Below are 18,122 nucleotides of genomic sequence, written 5' to 3'. Positions count from 1 at the left end.
CAGTCTAAGAGCAGGCTGTTCTTATGTTGATTTAACTTTCGAGAGCAGTAACTACTAAGCAGCAAGAAGCTGCAATCTGAGCTGGCTCCAGGCATGGTGTCACTCCACAGTTCAGACACAGGAGTCTGGAAGATTCCTGTCATTTTATCTATCCCCCTTTTCTCGGCACGCCCCCATCACCATCCCTCATCCATCCTCCGTGTATAAAGGAGATGTTGAGGTGAGTTGCTTAGTACAGAGCAGTTTGGAATAGTTTTATGAAGTTTAGAGTAGCACTTCTTCTTAGTGGTTTTTGTCTCAGAGTCTGAACTTTCATTGGAAACTTGCATTTAAATTAGCTAAAATCCCAACATAGGACACAGCACTGCACAATGGGGCTTCTTACCCTTCCTATTTTGATATCACTCATGCTATGTGTGGTGCAAGGAAGTCCCCAACTCCGCAGAACAAGTGATCGTCAAGGACAATGCACCTACACATTCACAGTTCCCAGTCCAAAAGAAGGCACCTGTACAGAACCTGAAGAAGCAATGACAGCTATTAGGGAACTGCAGCATGAAGATTCTGCAGTCAAACAAGATATGGATGCTTTGAAAATTAGGCTCAGCTTATTGGAGAAGGTGGTGAACAGGTTGTTGGGAGGGGAAGCAGCTGGACAAGAATCTTCTTCATCCCACTCTTTCACAGATTCTAAGGTAGAAGTGCAGAGGCTGAAGCTGGAGAAGGATGAATGGGAAAATCAGAGAAGTAGTCTGGAGATGGCGTATTCAGACCTTCTGAAGGAGAAGTCTTCCTTGGAAGAGGAAAAAGAGAGACTGACGGAGAGGCTGGAAAGAGTGCAGCAAAGGCAGTGTCCTCAAGTTGCCGAGACATCTAGGAATAGGGATCAGTCAACATCTCAAAGACTGGGTAAGTCTAAATGTCACTCAGAAATGAGTAGAACTGCGAGTTCTTCTGGAATAAGGTAACATTGCTAATAAGAACTTACAAATTAAGTATTTCATATAAGTAACAGCCAGAAGGGGTAAGCTAAAAGTCTTATGTAAATCTTAGATGGTTCCGACTAACAGCTAAGAAGGATGTTATTTCAGACTTAATAAAACTGTCTGCACTCTTGTGAGCGTTTGGTCCAAACATAAAATATATGCCGTTATACCACAAGAGGGGACTGTAAAATACAACTAACTTCGCTCAGTACTCTGTCTGCCAAAGCGTTCCACATCTGGATCATATTTAGTATTAACAAATACGGTACCGTCAGTCGTATTCAGAAGAGATGACATCTTTCTTTTTTTTTTCCTTATATCCACCTCTCTTTGTAGAAGAAGACTTTCTTGTAGTCTTCCAAGTTCCAATCAACTTTATGAAGATTTATAAATTGACCCAAAAGATTGTCTCACTGCAATATATTTTTTAAATTATATTAATTGTTAATGGGAATATTAGAGATAAGACTCTTTGCAGACCCAGTGCCACTCTTGTCCATAGACAGAGTCTTATATTGAAGCTTAATCCCTTTCCAGTGAATGAGGCAGAGCTGGAATAGAAAAGTCTGATTTCGGAACCATTTCTGGAAAAAGTCTTAAAATTGATAATGCTTATCATTAATTGCTAATTTTACTATGGCAATGGTCTAATATTATATATTATATACATGCATATGTCCCTGTATTTTAGAAGCAGGCATCTACAGGCATTGACACTTTAAGTACCTTATTATAGTTGAAGTTTTGTACAGTTATATTGTCATTTATCATTTTTAACTTCAGAGAATGACTGTGGCACAAGTGTAGGACTGAGAAAGAGGTGCCACTGAATACCTGTAGTTTAAGGTGTCACGGAGAGTACCTGTCACCTACAGAGAGGAGGGTCAGCCACTGGAGATGAGCGAGCATACTTGATAAGGCAAACTACTTGAACGAGTAGTGCCTTATGCGAGTACCTGCCCGCTCGACTCTAAAGATTCGGGTGCCGGCAGGGGACGGGGAGCGGTGGGGAGGAACGGAGGGGAGATCTCTCTTTCCCTGTCTCCCCCCCACTCCCCACTGCTCACTGCCGCAACTCACCTCTCACCCGCGCCGGCAGCCGAATCTTTAGAGACGAGCTGGCAGGTACTCGAATAAGGCACTACTGGCTCGAGTAGTTTGCCTTATCGAGTATGCTCGCTCATCTCTATCAGCCACTTATGGGGTGTAAAGACTGTTTAAGTCCTATCTGATAACTAGGAACTCATTCCCCCTGAATGTTTGAACCTTTTGTAACCTATATTGCCAACATGTAGGAACAATTCTATACTTTGTCCTAAACCCATCTGTCCTTAATGTTGCACCACAATTTGTAGCAGCAAGCACCATGTCCGGTATGAGCCGTTTACAGTTGGTGCTGAAGTAACCAGTGTGTGAAAACGTGAACCTTAACACTTCTACTCTACATAAGCCTCTTCATCAATTATAAATAGGATTACAGTTTTGTCACAGATTTTGGTGCGGATCTGCAGCAGGTTTAACCCTTTCAAAGGGGTGAAATCCGCTGCATTTATGCACCAAAATCCACAGCAAATAAGCACATGTGTGAACATCTTTGCTAGCTTTCCCATAAAGGATGAAGCACATAAATTCATATAAAGTGTTAGCCGGATGACCATCACAGACCAAGCAGTTTGGTATGTTGAGATATCAATAAACATTTATTTTAATACTATTGATTTTGCATAATACATGGGATTTTCTTCTGTCGATCCATAACATTTCAAAAAACAAAAAAAGATTACAATGCCTTCACCAGCCTTTGCTTTACAGCTAGAATGACTCAGTTATTTTTATTACCCTAGTGATTTACCCCATTGGAGGTTACGTCAAAAAGATCAAGACCCGCTATCTAATGACAATGTATTCATAAGGTTGCAAGAACTAGTAACATGACACAGGACATGCCTAAAGGGATGCCCATATCTAGTGTCAGCAGAGAATTTATAGTCTCTGATAACAAGTGTACAAGTCCACCAACAGGTCCAAAAGGTTCATTCAAAACCCCGGTAATAAAAGATGCATGGCATTAGGACAGTCATCTGACTCCCATCTAATTTATCTCGCATAGTTGCCATGCTACAAGTATATGAATAAAATTTAGCTAGATTAAAGGGCTTCTGTTATTATTCGGTAGTCAGCAAATTTGTATTGGGCTCTATGTGTATGATGTTCTCCTTTATTCTGCCCTAGGGGCATTGCTAATATCTCCATAGTATGGTATACAATACAACATGCCAATGACATGACATGGTCTTCCGAAGGACCTCATAAACCCTGTTGTGGCAGTGTCCTTCAGGCTATGGTTATGTTCTCTGATGGAGCAGTCTGACCATTCAGAAAATAGCTATTTAATAGTATATTGCTGTCATGCTTGCGAACAGAAGGACATTTAACAAAGGATGAGTAGACCAAGTAAGTAGGAGATAGTGAGAAAGAGAATCATTCCCCCACCCCATACCTACATCAAAGGCTTCTCACTCAGCCAACCAGTAACCTGCTCTGCATTAACGAGGGGCAAACACCCTAAAACATCAGTTACTTGAAAACTGCCTCTATTTTGCTAGTTATATGATTTACCAATTAACATGTTATGCTATTCCATTACTGCTCTAATGCTTTGCAATTGTTGAATTTTTCAGCACCGTCTGCAACCGGAAGTCATGCTGGACCAGTCAGGACATCCTCAGTACAAGGCAAAGGTGGACCATCTGAATGTAAGAAAATCTGCTTTTGAGAGAAGTAGAATAGAAATTAGTAGTTGATTTGGCTCCTAACCATCATAGAAATAATTACATACTGTAAATTAGATAATACAAGTGCCTTTCTAGTACCTATATTACATCTACACATCCTGGCCCAGTCATTAGTTGAACATTTCAATGGACCAAGAAGGTCTAAAGCATTTGACGATTATAGAGATGCAGCCAAATTTAACTTGACTCTCAATGCATTAAGATAATCTTCTCTGCACATTTTGCTAACTCTTCAATAACTTTGCAATGGTTTTGTTGTGCTAAGATAACAATAGTTCTTTAATAGAGATGAGCGAGCATACTCGGATAAGCACTACTCGCTCGAGTAATTGGCTGTATCCGAGTATCGCTGTGCTCGGGTCTAAAGATTCGGGTGCCGCTGCTGCTGACAGGTGAGTCGCAGCGGGGAGCAGGGGAGAGCGGGCGGGAGAGAAGGAGAGAAAGATCTTACCTCCGTTCCTCCCCGCTCTCCCCTGCAGCTCCCCGCTCCGTGCCGGCACCCGAATCTTTAGACCCGAGCACAGCGATACTCGGATAAAGCCAATTACTCGAGCGAGTAGTGCTTATCCGAGTACGCTCGCTCATCTCTATTCTTTAATGGCTCAAGATAAGATAACTTGGCATACTCGCTAAGGGCAATTACTCGATCGAGCATTGCCCTTAGCGAGTACCTGCCCGCTCGGAAGAAAAGATTTGGCTACCGGCAGCGGGCGGGGAGCGGCGGGGGAGAGCGGGGAGGAACGGAGGGGAGATCTCTGTCTCCCACTCTCCCCGCCGCTCCCCCTGCTCACTGCCGCAACTCACCTCTTACCCGCGCCAGCAGCTGAACCTTTTCTTCCGAGCGGGGAGATACTTGCTAAGGACAATGCTCGATCGAGTAATTGTCCTTAGCGAGTATGCTCGCTCATCTCTACTTAGAAAGTTATGAGTCAGGTTCAACTCAACCTCTCTGTAGATAATAAACATTTTTCTAAAAGTAATTCAAATGTTAATGTTTTTGTTTTGCAGTCATCTAACAGTATAACTTTAATATCCTAGTGACTCGTTGGGGAACTGATGGAGTCGGGTACCAGGAGTTGAAATCGGAGCTTACAGCACTTCCAGCTTCTAGAATGCTTCCAGAAACTCACTCAACAACTGGAGGCTCAGAAAACATTGGGTCAACTGGTACAAATATTTTTTGCTTACTTAATGCTTGTGACAGTAAAAAATAAAGGCTTGGACACATTATTACGCCACACTTATATTACATTACACCAAGATCACATTAAACATTCCACTAACATTTTTCCAATACCAATATCTTGGCCAAGGCTAATTAATGTTACTGCATACACAGGAGTTCAGTATTACATTATGACGCAGTTATGTATGTCATGTCCAGGCAACAAGCAAGGAGTTCTGTCTGGTAGCCATCAAATTCAAGAATAACTCAACCAAATTGTTTCTCTGCAAACCTCATTAACAAAATAAAAACAAATAAGAAATATGTTGAGATTAGAGATGAGCAAGTATACTCACTAAGGCACATTACTCGAGCGAGTAGTGCCTTAGCCGAGTATCTCCCCGCTCGTCTCTAAAGATTCGGGGGCCGGCGTGGGTGACAGGTGAGTTGCGGTGGGCAGCGGGGGGGGGGGGGGGGGGGAGAGGGAGAGAGAGAGATCTCCCCTCCGTTCCTCCCCGCCGCTCCCCACCCCCCGCCGGCCCCCGAATCTTTAGAGACGAGCGGGGAGATACTTGGCTAAGGCACTACTCGCTCGAGTAATGTGCCTTAGCGAGTATACTCGCTCATCTCTAGTTGAGATCTTTTATACACCATTTATAAATAAAAATATTTTTTAAAAATTACATATATTGCAACTCTTTTCTAGGATGTGGTGAACTTACGTGGGTCGGAGAACCTACTACTTACCGAAAGGCAGATAATATTGCTGGTAAATACGGCGTTTGGATGAAAGACCCAGAACCAGTGTCTCCATTTACCCTGGACACTATTTGGAGAATCAATACCGTAGGAGCAGACATACGTCAAGTTTTTGAGTATGAGAATCTTGACCAATTAGTGAAAGGTTATCCTAACAAAGTATATGTTGTGCCTCGTTCCATGGAAAGCAATGGGGCCGTGGTCTACAGGGGTTCTCTCTACTATGTACGCAGAAAAGCTAAAATACTAGTAAAATATGACTTCAAGACAGAAACTCTTGCAATCCAGAAGGAACTTGCTGATGCTGGGTTTCATGGTAAATACTCTTATTCCTGGGGAGGTTATACAGATATTGATCTGGCAGTTGATGAAATGGGTTTGTGGGTAATCTATAGCACAGAGAATGCTAAAGGATCTATAGTTATTTCACAGTTAGATCCCAACACCTTGGAAGTAAAGCAGAGCTGGAACACTACAATTCGAAAACAGTCAGTGGCAAATGCATTCATGGTATGTGGCACGCTGTACACTGTTGGAAGCTATTCCTCTCCAACCACCACTCTCAATTTTGCTTTTGATACTCAGACGGGTGTCCAGAAGCAAATTAGTGTCCCGTTCCAGAATCCCTATGGTTATGCTAGCATGGTGGATTACAACCCAACTGAGAAAAAAATTTATGGCTGGGACAATTATAATATGGTGGCCTATGATGTCAGGCTTTCCAAGATGTGAGGAGACACAGACATGAAGGATCATATGTGCAAAGGGCAGGGTGGGAAGACTGCCAGTTGGCATGGGGTACATTAGGAGGGAGGGGTAAGCTTTGCTGACTTAGAAAGCCAGAACTAAGAGGAACTACCTCTCATGCACTGCCTCCCAGTATTATCTCTGCTTAATCTACTGGAAAATGTTCTTTCTTGCAGTGAGATACTATTTATTCACAAGAAAATGGGGAAGAAATGATGCTTTGTATAACTTGTGGCATTATGAGATACTGGCAGAATGCAGAACCTGGAGAAAATCCAAGTTTGCACTCTTCTTTTGAAAATATTTCCCAATAGGTTGGTTGTGCTAGCGCTGTTTATTGTATATACATATAGAGAACCGGAGGAGCCGACTGACGGGACTGATTACAAGTATGTTTTTGCATGCAGCTGGTTTAGGTGGAAAAGTCTGTCCACTCTAAACAATCGGTGTATACATACTATATTCATCTTTGCAATTGCACTTATGATCTGGTATTGGCCAACATGCAGTGAACAAAATCTGCATGTGTGAATGTATGCCAGATTTGGCCTATACAATCATCTTAAGGCTCAATAGTACCAAATCTTACCTTTTAGTCCAAGGCTTGAACACTGTTGAATAGAGATGAGCGAGTGACAGGTAAGCTGCGCGGGGAGCGGGGGGGGGCAAGAGGAAGAGAGAGATCTCCCCTCCGTTCCTCCCCGCTCTCCCCCGCTGCTCCCCGCCCCCGGCACCCGAATCTTTAGAGACGAGCGGGGATATACTCGGCTACGGCACTACTCGCTCGAGTAATGCGCCTTAGCGAGTATACTCGATCATCTCTACTGTTGAACAATGACCCCTCTTCATGAGACAATAAATCAGTTACCTTTTCTTATATCCATAGTTAATAGCTTTCCTAGAATGTTAGGAAGATTCTTGGGAAAAGGAGGGATCTCCTAGGTTTCCCACATAGTCATACATCCTTGTTCCTGTGTTTCCAGGTACCAATGTCATGTACTTGCATACATGCTCATGTCCCTATAGACAACTGGCCGGTAGCCTATTATTCAGCAGGGCTATTGACATTGCTATGAATCACCAGCCCTTCTATGTTATATGCAGAGTACGGAGATCAGGAATGTGCCTGAAAGTGAAGGGGTTTATTACACATTCTTGTGTATGTTTATGGGCATATGTGCTACAGAGGCAGTCAATGGAGCTACTATGCGACCCATGTAGACCGGTGGTCCAGCAAGGTTTCATCCCACAGCCTTTTTCTACTGAGAGGCTGAAACTCTGCCATAAGAACTGAATTTCTTAAAATCAAGGGGGTTGGGAATTGTCTTAAAGGTCACCAAAAGCGAAACACACATCAGTAATCTTTATCCTGGGTGTAAAGACCCAGAACCTTAAGGGTGCTTAAACAGGTACTGGAAAATTCTACAGTGTAGAAAAATCCACACCAAAATACACTTCTCATCTGCAGATTTGTAAATGGCTAAATTCCACTCTTAAACCACATTAGATCTGCAGATGTTGCTATGGATTTTCACGGCGGAATATTTTGGTACATGTTAAAGCACCCTAATAAGGGGCCCATTTTGATCCTTACCACAGGACTGCACCATTATATGGTGACAATGTTTGGCCAGTGGACTTGTTAGAACCTATCCTTTTTTTTTTTTTTGTAACCAATGGGGAACCCTATGCTGCCCATAGAGTTTTCGATCTGGGGGGTGGGGGGAGAACTAACTTTACAGACCTTTTCATTATAGTTTGCTTGCTGTTGAATGTTGATCCTATATAAATGGGTTGGTCATAGGGGAAAAATTTTTAACATGCTACTTTTTTGTTCCTGGTCACTGGAATAATCCCATAGTCGCCATTTAAAAGTTAGCATGGATAACTAGATCACTGGGATAGCATAACTATCTGTAGTTCTGCACTTGTGCTCCAAGTTTATAGGTATTTTAGAAAGTTGTTCCAAACAGATGAATTATTTTTATAGTTATACTATGCCGCTTATGCAATAAATGTTATCCGCCAGCTGAAGTCTATTTCAAGATCAGTTCCCTACTACTGCCATCCGGTACCAGTTAAGAGTACATAACTAGGAAACACCAAGTCAGCATTTTTCACTATGGTGTTTTTAGCCTTGTGGGTCCTTCCTAACTTAAAAAGGAGTTTGCCAGGTCTTAAAATTAATGACTGCCACAGACCAGGTTATTAGTAGCTGACCGGCCTGGGCCCCTGCCAATCAGCTGTTTGCCAGGATAGCGATTGCCCTGTATGGAGCAGGAAGCAGATCTCTCTGTGCAGTGCCTGGCTTGGTATTGCCACAGAACTCCCATTAAAGTGAATGGAAGCTGTGCCTGCACTACCAGGCTGCGCTAGTGCACAGCATACAGAGCCTTCTGCTTCATGCTCCATACAGGGCAACATTTGGGAGACCTACCAAGCAGATATTCATGTCCTGTGGAAAGGTCATCAGTTTTAAGACCTAGAAAACTCCTTTAATGCTGCTGGACATTTGTGTAATGAGGGATTTAATACACATATCTAAGCACATGCCACTAGAGATACATGTATACAAAATGCACTGTTTAAATAGGACTTGGAATGTAACCTTTGTTTAGGCACCTACCCTATAAAGTCTATAGACTATGAGCTTATATTTGTTTGATTTTTTTTATTTTTTCTTCCTCTTATTAAAGTCCGCTTTTACTGAATGACGTGAATATTCTCGTCATACAGGGAACAGGACTTAAACACATTCCAATTTAGTGGTAACATTCAGATATTGTACATGTTTTGTTAGATAAGAATATTGTTCCATCAAGTGTCAAAGTGTATCGAAATTCAGTTGCTTTTCAAAATCTTGTATGTTCTAAAAATAAAAGATATTTTCTACCAAGTACGTCTGGTAGTTGGTGCATTTGTTCAACTATTCTGTTTAAGTAGTAAATGCTTAAGGCCTTAAAAGGCGTTGTATCAAGATTTCAAGTTATTGTCTATCCACAAGGCAGGTGCTAGCTCTCATTGGTGGGAGTCTTAGTGGGGAGACTCCTACCAATACTGAGAACAGGGGTCCCATGTCCCCCATCCTCCTCACTGCCACAATGAAGAGACCATGGTTTGCTGTCCGCACAACTGTGACGACACACCAGTTACTTTCAATGACTGCAGAGATAGCTGAGCGGTATGTGCGCTGGTATTTTTGTCAGTCCCACTTAATTGGAGTACTGAACATGCATGCTTGGCTAGAGCACCATTCTGTTGTCACTGTCTCCTGCTCTGCCCGTAGGGACAGGCAGAGTAGGACACAAGTCCTATTCAAAATTGGCAGGGTTCTCCCACTGATCAACAAGTCATCCCTCATCATGTGTATATAGAGGATAACTTGTAAATTTTCGTACACCACCTATAATTAAAGTGCCCTTTTTAGCTACTGTATTACACCTGCGTTATCTAGATCTCCAGCTGTTACACCGAATCAGCCTTTGGTCACCACCAGAGGTTATGAACCCAAGTCCAGCTCAGTAAAACTGCAGGAGGTTTGGGTGTTGCAGCCACAATCAGATCTCCTCCTTTCTGGAAATCTAATGATTTTTTAAAATGTTTTACAGTACATTTGTTAACTTACTTTAACTTCGACCTTCCACAAGATATAAACCCTTTCCAATCCGATTTGTATCCTGGTTCTCCTAGGGGGGGCTTACTCTTTCTGCCGTTATACAACAGCGCCATATGCACTTCTTTCTCCCCTGTCCTCCTGCACACACAGGACCTCTGACACATCCAATACACCTTTGGAATTGTGTCACCCCCACACATCCTGTTGGTCCACCGACACATCCAATACACCATTGGAATTGTGTCACCCCCAGGCATCCTGTTGTCCTATCCAGCCGAACTGACGAAGGGGTTCATCCCCGAAACGCGTATTCTATTGCAGGTTTTTAATTTGTGAAAAAATAAAAAAAGAAGTGCTTTCACCGTCATATATTGGACCTTGATCTTCATCTTCTAGTAGCTTAGAGGGTTGCGCCTCCATACCAGTTTTTTTTTCCACATCCTTTTTGCTACACTCATGCCCACCCTGGTGGAGCGTCATCTGGTTGGCAGCATCTCCACCATTCGAAATACTCCATCACTGGAAACACTTTGTACTCCAGAAATATTCCACCACCCTCACTGGGTCTTGCTCCACCCTCCTTTTTTATTTCTTTTACTCACATATGCTGGCTTAACGCCAGTACAGATGCTCCCCTACTTGTTCACAGGTTCCATTCCAGAGTCTGTTCGCAAGTACATTTGTTCATATGTATGAAGAAATGTTTGTATAGAGCAAGATTGCGGGTGGATCCCGCTCCATACAACGTCGGGTGCAGGCTGTTCTTACAGCTGCACTAGTTCCGATGCTGCACTGCTCGTTGGAACTGTTAATGCTTTAAATACCACTCCAGGGCTGTCTATGCAGAGTGCCTATCAAGTGCACGGCTCGATAGGCACTCTGCATTCAGCCCTGGGGCCTTTCAAAAGGCCCCCGGGTGTCTGCAGGACACTGCAGTTGCTAATCTGACCAGACAGGCTTGATAGAAGACGGTCCGGTCCCTGCACAGAATGTAGTAATGCAAAAGCATTACATCACTCTGTGCAGGACAGATTGTTCGTAACTTGCGGCATTCATAACGCGAATGTTCACAAGTCAGGGACTATCTGTACTGCATGAGGTGACACGTTGGATAGGCTCCGACAGCAGAGAGGCTGGCAATATAGAGAACCCCGCATGATGTCTTCCAGCATCGGAGGTGTAAAGCCTTAAATCATGTCTTCAGGAGGCCAGACAGTGGATTGGAAAAGGGTTAAGATAAAACCATTAAGCTGCTCCAAGGCATCATCTATAATTTAGTTATACATGGACAGAACTAGTGCCTGTAGTTCCATCTACTTCATCTGCACTGTTCAAGTAGCGAAAAGTAAAACCCTGGAACACTTCCATAGGAAAATCAGCACCAAAAACCACTTGAAGAGGTTCCCCACTATGGAGGAATGTCTAAGGTTGGAATTACACCTTCAGCTTTTGATGCAGTTAAATGAGCCAAATCCCGAGGTAGATATAAAAGAAAAGCATTAGAATTCTCCTATACTTCTGTGTATTTTTATTTATTTTTCTTTTTTATCTGTATCTGCTCTAAAACTGCATGCATGCCTTCAGTCTAAAGCTTTGCTTATCTATTGAAGCTTGGTCCCATTCAAGGGACCCCTCCCACCACCACCCCCAACTTATTTCAGAATATCTCATTCATATTGAAGGCTACACTTAGAAGGTTCAGTCATTTAAAGACCAGAAGAACTTGTTTTAGTTTACAGAGACATTAGTAAGAGTCAAGGTTTTCTATGAAACATTTATTAAATCAGAACTGCTTACAAAAATAAATAAATAGTTAAAGCTTTTATCAAAGTCTTAGATAACTGATGTTAATGTTGCAGAAAATATATCCCCATTTTCCATAGCACCCATGTCAGCTTGTGCACCCATGTCTGGAGATGGGGGTGGAGGAGGAGGAAGGAACGTCAATGAAGATGCAAAACTAGAAGGTACGGTAAATTCCACGATACTGACATACGACGGGTTGCTACTATCCAGCCAGCAGGGCCTCTTCTCAAATGCTCCATCTTGACCACTGAACCTCATTATCCTTTAAAGAAAGTGGTGTTAGATAAAGTAAATGTTCAAACTTCTATTTATTGCTACATGTTGTCCTTAATAGAATTTTAGACTGAAAGCCAAGAGAGGAGAAAAGAAAAAAAGTCAATGAAACAGGGAACTTTCTTGCAGAAACCTGACATTGATCCTTGTTCTGATGCTCTACAGATTTAATTAGAATGGACAAGTGACTTTGGTTAAGAAGGAACTTTCTCACACTTGGTCTTCATTCCTAGACAGTGTAGTAGCCCGGAGTTAATAGGCCCCTCTATAATTATGAATGTGTTTGTCTTGTGCATTTGTATTGTCAGTGTCTATGTGTAGGAATTTGATGTGTATTGCACCTCTGCAGCACTGAATGGGTTAATGTCTGGAAATGTAGCTTGTCGTATGTCACGTGATCATGTTTTATATCCACATGTAGTGCCAGGGTCTTCTTGCAAAGGTTAGCCTGTAAGTCAGTCTAGGAGGAAGTCCTTTAGTGAGTAGGAGAGACTGTGCCTTGTCCTACAAGGAGCCCCAGGATGGAAGAGGCTGAACAATGGCCTGATGTGTGCCCTGGGCCCAATCCACCCAGGCCCCCCTGCTATTAATATGGAGGACAGAATGTGAGAGGAACTGCTATGCAGTGCTGAGTGCCTTTCCCTAGATGTGAGTGTTGACCGGTAGAGAGTGAAGGATAGTGGTCGGGAGCAGAACCCCACAGATAATTGGGACTGTGGACTCATCTATCATCCTGTGAATCCTGTCACACCACTATAGTGTGCACTGGTGTTCTGCTGGATTGTACACAGTTTGGGATTGTAACTGTTCTTGGAAGTAAACGAGCTCAACTGACCATTCCCGGTTTTGCTCTGAAACTTTGTGCCTGTGTGTGGACTCTTTAATACCAACTTCTGCATTCACCACAAAAGGACAAAACGGTGATGTCACGAGTAGAGATGAGCGAACATACTCGTTTCGAGTAATTACTTGATCGAGCACCGCGATTTTCGAGTACTTCCGTACTCAGGTGAAAAGATTCGGGGGCACCGGGGGAGGCGTGGCAGCAGCGGTGAACAGGGGGGAGCCCTCTCTCCCCCCCCCCCCCACTCCCCGCTGCAACCCCCCACTCACCCACAGCGCCCCCCCGAATTTTTTCGCCCGAGTACAGAAGTACTCGGAAATCGCCGCACTCGGGTGAAAAAGGGGCGTGGCCGAGTAGGTTCGCTGATCTCTAGTCTCGAGTAAAAAAGACTTTAAGGCAAACCGCATACTGGGTTACCCTGTGAAACTTCCCCAGCAGTAACTTGGTCGGGTCCCGTGCTACCCCCCCAGGGAAGGATACGGTAGAGTGCCATGACATGGCTTCAATCTACCCCGCTATCTCCTCATATCTCCTCAGATGCTGCAATAGCAGTTAAGGGAAAGCCTCTTACACAGAAAGCCGCCTCCCAGGCAAGGCATCTAGACCGCAGTGATACAAGTTCTTGTTACCATGCCATTCAGTTACATTCACAGGCAGTTTAAAATTGGGTTTAGTTTCATCCAATACAGTAGTGTTGTGGGTATTGCAGTCTGCACATTCCATATATCATTTTGATTGCTAGTCTTTGTACCCGCTCAAGCTTTGTTTTTCTTGTACATTGGTGCCCAGAACTGCATGAATTCAACTTGTGGCCTGACTAGTAATTTGCAAAGTGCTAGCACCATGTTCAATTGCATCTATGATCTTACTTGCCTTGGCAGCAGCTGCCTGACATTGGCGCAAAAGTTCAGTTATGCCCCTTTTTTCACTAGAAGATTCTCGTTTGAGTGAGCAAAGCAGCGAGTGACGTCACGGCTAACTTGTCCGCACTCATGGAGCCTGCTTAGACAGGCAGATCATCGTGGAGAATCCTTCATTTCTCGTTCACTGCTTCACATTCTATGTGAACCATTCAGCAGGGGGTGTTTAGAACCACAAATGTTGCCTTGTTTACATATTGTTAAGTTTAAGGAAAATGAACGATTGATGAGATGTGCATGATTCTCATTAGTCATTCTCAATGATCATAGTCAATGATAATTGTTCATCTCCATTTGTCCCTCACAATTCACCATTTTGTAACGTGTAAATAGTTAGCCAATATTCCTCCCAAGTTCTTTTTCAAGTCACTTTTTGTGTTGATGGACATGTGGTCTTTGTTTCCATTCAGGAATACCATTTTCTTACACCATTATGATTATGAAAATAATCCGTCTGAACGGGTTCGTCTTATGCTGGAATCTAACAGCACCAAATAGTCTCCATTGACCATCAGCATCTGTCCGGCTTCCATCAAGCCTTCCAGCATTTCATATGGGACATTATGCCAGATCGGTGCAGATGCAAATGTCGCCTTACCTAATGTTTTTCAATTCAGCAAGCAATGTTGGCAAGCATTTTCACCCTTCTTGATCAGGGCTAAATCTCAGTGCCTTCCCAAGCCTCAAAGTTTACTTTTTCCCCCCTTTTAATTTTTTTTTTTTTTTAAAGTGCAACATCTTCTGTTACCTAACAGTGCACCATTATCTGGAAGAATAAGTTATATTTTGGATTGCAATAGCCAACAGAACAGAATTAAAGAGCAGCAGGCATGTAGGTTGTGGCAAGTGTTGCTAATCTTTTTATACACCATTTTAACTTCACAAGTTTTTGTAAGAGACTTTCATCTTGGACTGCGATGTACTAAGACTACCGTGTCTTCGGTTCAAAAGAATATTGAAAGTGTTGCATACTGAAATTTCAGAAGAATGCCCCCCAAAATTGCCCATCTAATCTAAACAAGGCAAAAGAAAAAAAAATAAATAAAAAAAAATCCTCAAACGCTCTATGGAATATAAATCGTAAAGCTTGTCACAAGGCTATAACCAAATGAGTTTAAGTCAGTCTGCCATGCTTTTAGATCAGGTTTTAGGCAAACTTAATTTAAAGGGCTTGACTGAGGCTTTTATTACTAACAACATATCCTCAGGATAAGTCATGAGCAGTCATTTGGCAGTCTACTTCTTGCCATTCCTGGGCCTGCTTTGATTGTGGATGTGCAGATGGCAAATAGAACTGTCAACATTGCAGCAGCCCTGTTTGGTACTGCATGCACAGCCTCCATTCAATACCAAACTGGGTCACTAGAGTTGACAGCACTATCTGCTTCCCACGCTGTCCACACCGACAGATGGCCTGGCGATCAGCTAATCGGTGGAGGATCCTAAGCAGCCAACTATTGATGACCTATCCTGAGCATAGTAAAAGTCCCAGACAACTCCTTTAAGGGTACCATTCTTATGGATAAACATGTACAACTAGATGGCATAACATGATCTTCATACATACTACAAAATGCTGGCGGCTGGCTACTGCCAGATCTGACCCTATGCCAAGTACACTGCATCTCCATGCTCTTGTGAAGACCAACTTGCTATATGAAAAGTAATTTATATCGCATTACTGATGATCCATAAGCAATCCTGCTTCTATATTATGCAAGGAAGATAACTGGCAGTCTGTGGGTTGGCTCAAGAAAGAGGCAAGTCTGATTTTCATAGTCAAATGTGGGCATGCAAGAGTCTACTTGTTAAAAGACTTAAAGCACACTGTAGTTCTAGCAAAAAGATGTTAGCTACAGTACCTGCGACCCATCATATCTTAAGGTATACACAGTATTAATGAGTGACCTGATATTAGGCTTGGTACTTCAGTTACCTTTGGCACATAGTAGAGCGGCATCCCAGTAGTGCCATGGCGCAGTCTCTGTAGGATATGGTATTTCTAGTATTGCCCGTTACATCCTGTACTCTTTGCTTCAGCTCAGCCAAAGTTCTCATAAGACCAAGGTCTTCAGCCATAGCATGTAAGGCAATGTAATCTAGAGCAGATATAACCAATTGTACAAAATCTAAGATATAATGGAAGAGAATGATAAGCAACATCTATAGTAACTGAAATCCTAAGCTGTAGAAGTTCACTTTGAAGAACATGTCAGTGAACTTGTACCCAGTTATGCAAGAGGATGTTTATGAAGGACATACCTATTTCTCCATCACTGGTAGGGTCATGTTTCATGAATGCACCTTCAGGGACAAAAATATATACATTAGTTTCACCAAAGAACCATTTACACCTTCCAGGCTTCTACTATATGCTTCATAAATACAGTTCAGAAACTGCCCATCATGCCAAGGCTTCTGTCCTCCAAAGTCTAGCTCTCACAGGCATGACCAGTCCAGACCAGCCTCTGAGAAATTGCTCTGCTGATTGGAACCGTACATTACACAGTATGTTACAGTGTATACAAGACAGCTTGTAGAGAAACATCCCATGGATGAGAGAGATGGAAGCATCCAGCTCTCAGCTTATCCACACGTTTCCAGGAAGAACAAAGGAACAATACAGACTTCTAAAGCTGGCCATTAGGGAGGCCCAAACAAACTAAGCTTTCAACTACAAACCGAGACACCCTCTATTTGTGTTCCGTTTAGCAAGCCTTTATTTGGGGCAGTTTCAGGTTCTTATGTCTACGACAAGGTTGGGCTCAAGGGTCATTAATTTTCACACTTTTCTACTAATGACAAAGAAAAAAAATACAACTGTTACTTCAAGTCCTGGAAGCAAGTTGCAAGGCTGTTCCGACACGGATTACCAAGATGTCTGCTGTCCAGTCCGTAAGCACTGACTGACAAGTATTTGTGTCGTAATTTTGACTATTTTCATACATTGGCAGGTACTTTTGTAAGAACAGCACAAGTGTGTAGATTGTCAGGACAAATGCCATTGTCAGTACTTAAGGTTTTAAAGTATAGGGGTTGTTTTGCAAAAGCAAATTGTTATTAATGCTGCAGCTTGTGTAATTGGAATCTTGCGCATAAGCGTGATTTCTCATAATATACATCAGTTTTGAGCACCATCTTGCAGTTGGAATTTAAAGCTAAAACTTTACCCTAACATTACTATTAGCAGATGTAACAAATTGGGAAGGTGCCTTGCTGTATAGCTGCCACTTTATTTTTGGCCATCTCTCTATGGGCCACCCTACCGGCCATATATAAGCAGTGGCTACTGCCCCAACTGCCATTTCATATATTTAACCATAAAGATGCACACTCAGCAGCTGCTTATATTTAACATGACAAGAAATTAAGCAATTTTTTCCCAGCAGGTCGCTTTTCTGTACCCCAACCACCTCATTATGTCGTTCAACTTTAATGTTTAAAGACAGCTGCAGAGGAGAAGTTTTGGCATTGTTACTCACTGGACTAAAAACAGTCCTCTGTTAGACCTAATAGACCATCCTGGGACTCTAGACTAGAGTCCTGATGCTGCAAAAACAGAGTCCAGCAATTAAAGGGAATTAGCCAAAAAAACTTTTGAGCCCCATAACGTAGTTGGGAAGCCAAAAAATATCGGCATATTCCCTTTAATTGTTAGGCTCTTTTTGAAAGATCAGGACTCTAGTCTAGTGTCCCAGGATGGTCTATTGGGCCTCCTGCAGACGGGTGGATATTTGCTGCGGAATCCGCACCACAGAGCTGCAGCAAATACCGCCTATAGCATGCTATGGGAAATCGATAGAGCACTTTAGAGAGGTCCTTCCCGATAAGGTATAGTGGACAATTTTCAGGCCACATCATGCTAAACTACCGTCGTTTATAAATATTACATAGCAAACCGATACTCACTTTTAATTTTTTCCAGTTTATCAGCCAAGTTCATAACATCTTGAAAAGGTTCATCTTTAATATACTCCTGGTTTGGGGAAGAAAAGGCTCAGTTTCAGCCACTCCAGTAAAGTTTTTTCTCATCAGGATAGCCTCTTATTATACAAGTTGGCCCGGCAGACAACCAATTGCTGCCAGTGACTTCAATAAGTCTAGCTGACCGTCTAATTCCTCTGCAGGTGAAATGTAGTATTATATGATGGCCATGGACAGACTAGGCCTGCCAGTGCAAAAATCCAGCAAGACTGTAGCACAATATGCCC

At 42.7% G+C, this 18,122-nt stretch overlaps 1 protein-coding gene across 1 annotated transcript; it reads left to right on the top strand.

The window, feature by feature from the left end:
• The first annotated feature begins 254 nt into the window (after positions 1-254).
• Positions 255-9,348, top strand: MYOC (myocilin). Its single transcript, XM_066597295.1, has 4 exons — positions 255-909; positions 3,668-3,742; positions 4,820-4,948; positions 5,653-9,348. The coding sequence occupies exons 1-4, from the start codon at positions 372-374 to the stop codon at positions 6,435-6,437; spliced, it is 1,527 nt and encodes a 508-aa protein (XP_066453392.1). The 5' UTR covers positions 255-371; the 3' UTR covers positions 6,438-9,348.
• Positions 9,349-18,122: the final 8,774 nt, after the last annotated feature.

The sequence above is a fragment of the Eleutherodactylus coqui genome, chromosome 3 (genome assembly GCF_035609145.1).
Source record: "Eleutherodactylus coqui strain aEleCoq1 chromosome 3, aEleCoq1.hap1, whole genome shotgun sequence".
NCBI classification, from domain to species: Eukaryota; Metazoa; Chordata; class Amphibia; order Anura; family Eleutherodactylidae; genus Eleutherodactylus; species Eleutherodactylus coqui.
This window is presented reverse-complemented; position numbering and strand designations above follow the sequence as displayed.

Excerpts from the sequence above, each read along its gene's own strand:
- MYOC (XM_066597295.1), top strand. The coding sequence starts at position 372 with ATGGGGCTTCTTACCCTTCCTATTTTGATATCACTCATGCTATGTGTG. Across the intron at positions 3,743-4,819 it reads CAAAGGTGGACCATCTGAAT|TGACTCGTTGGGGAACTGAT; the intron begins GTAAGAAAATCT and ends TTAATATCCTAG. Across the intron at positions 4,949-5,652 it reads AGAAAACATTGGGTCAACTG|GATGTGGTGAACTTACGTGG; the intron begins GTACAAATATTT and ends ACTCTTTTCTAG.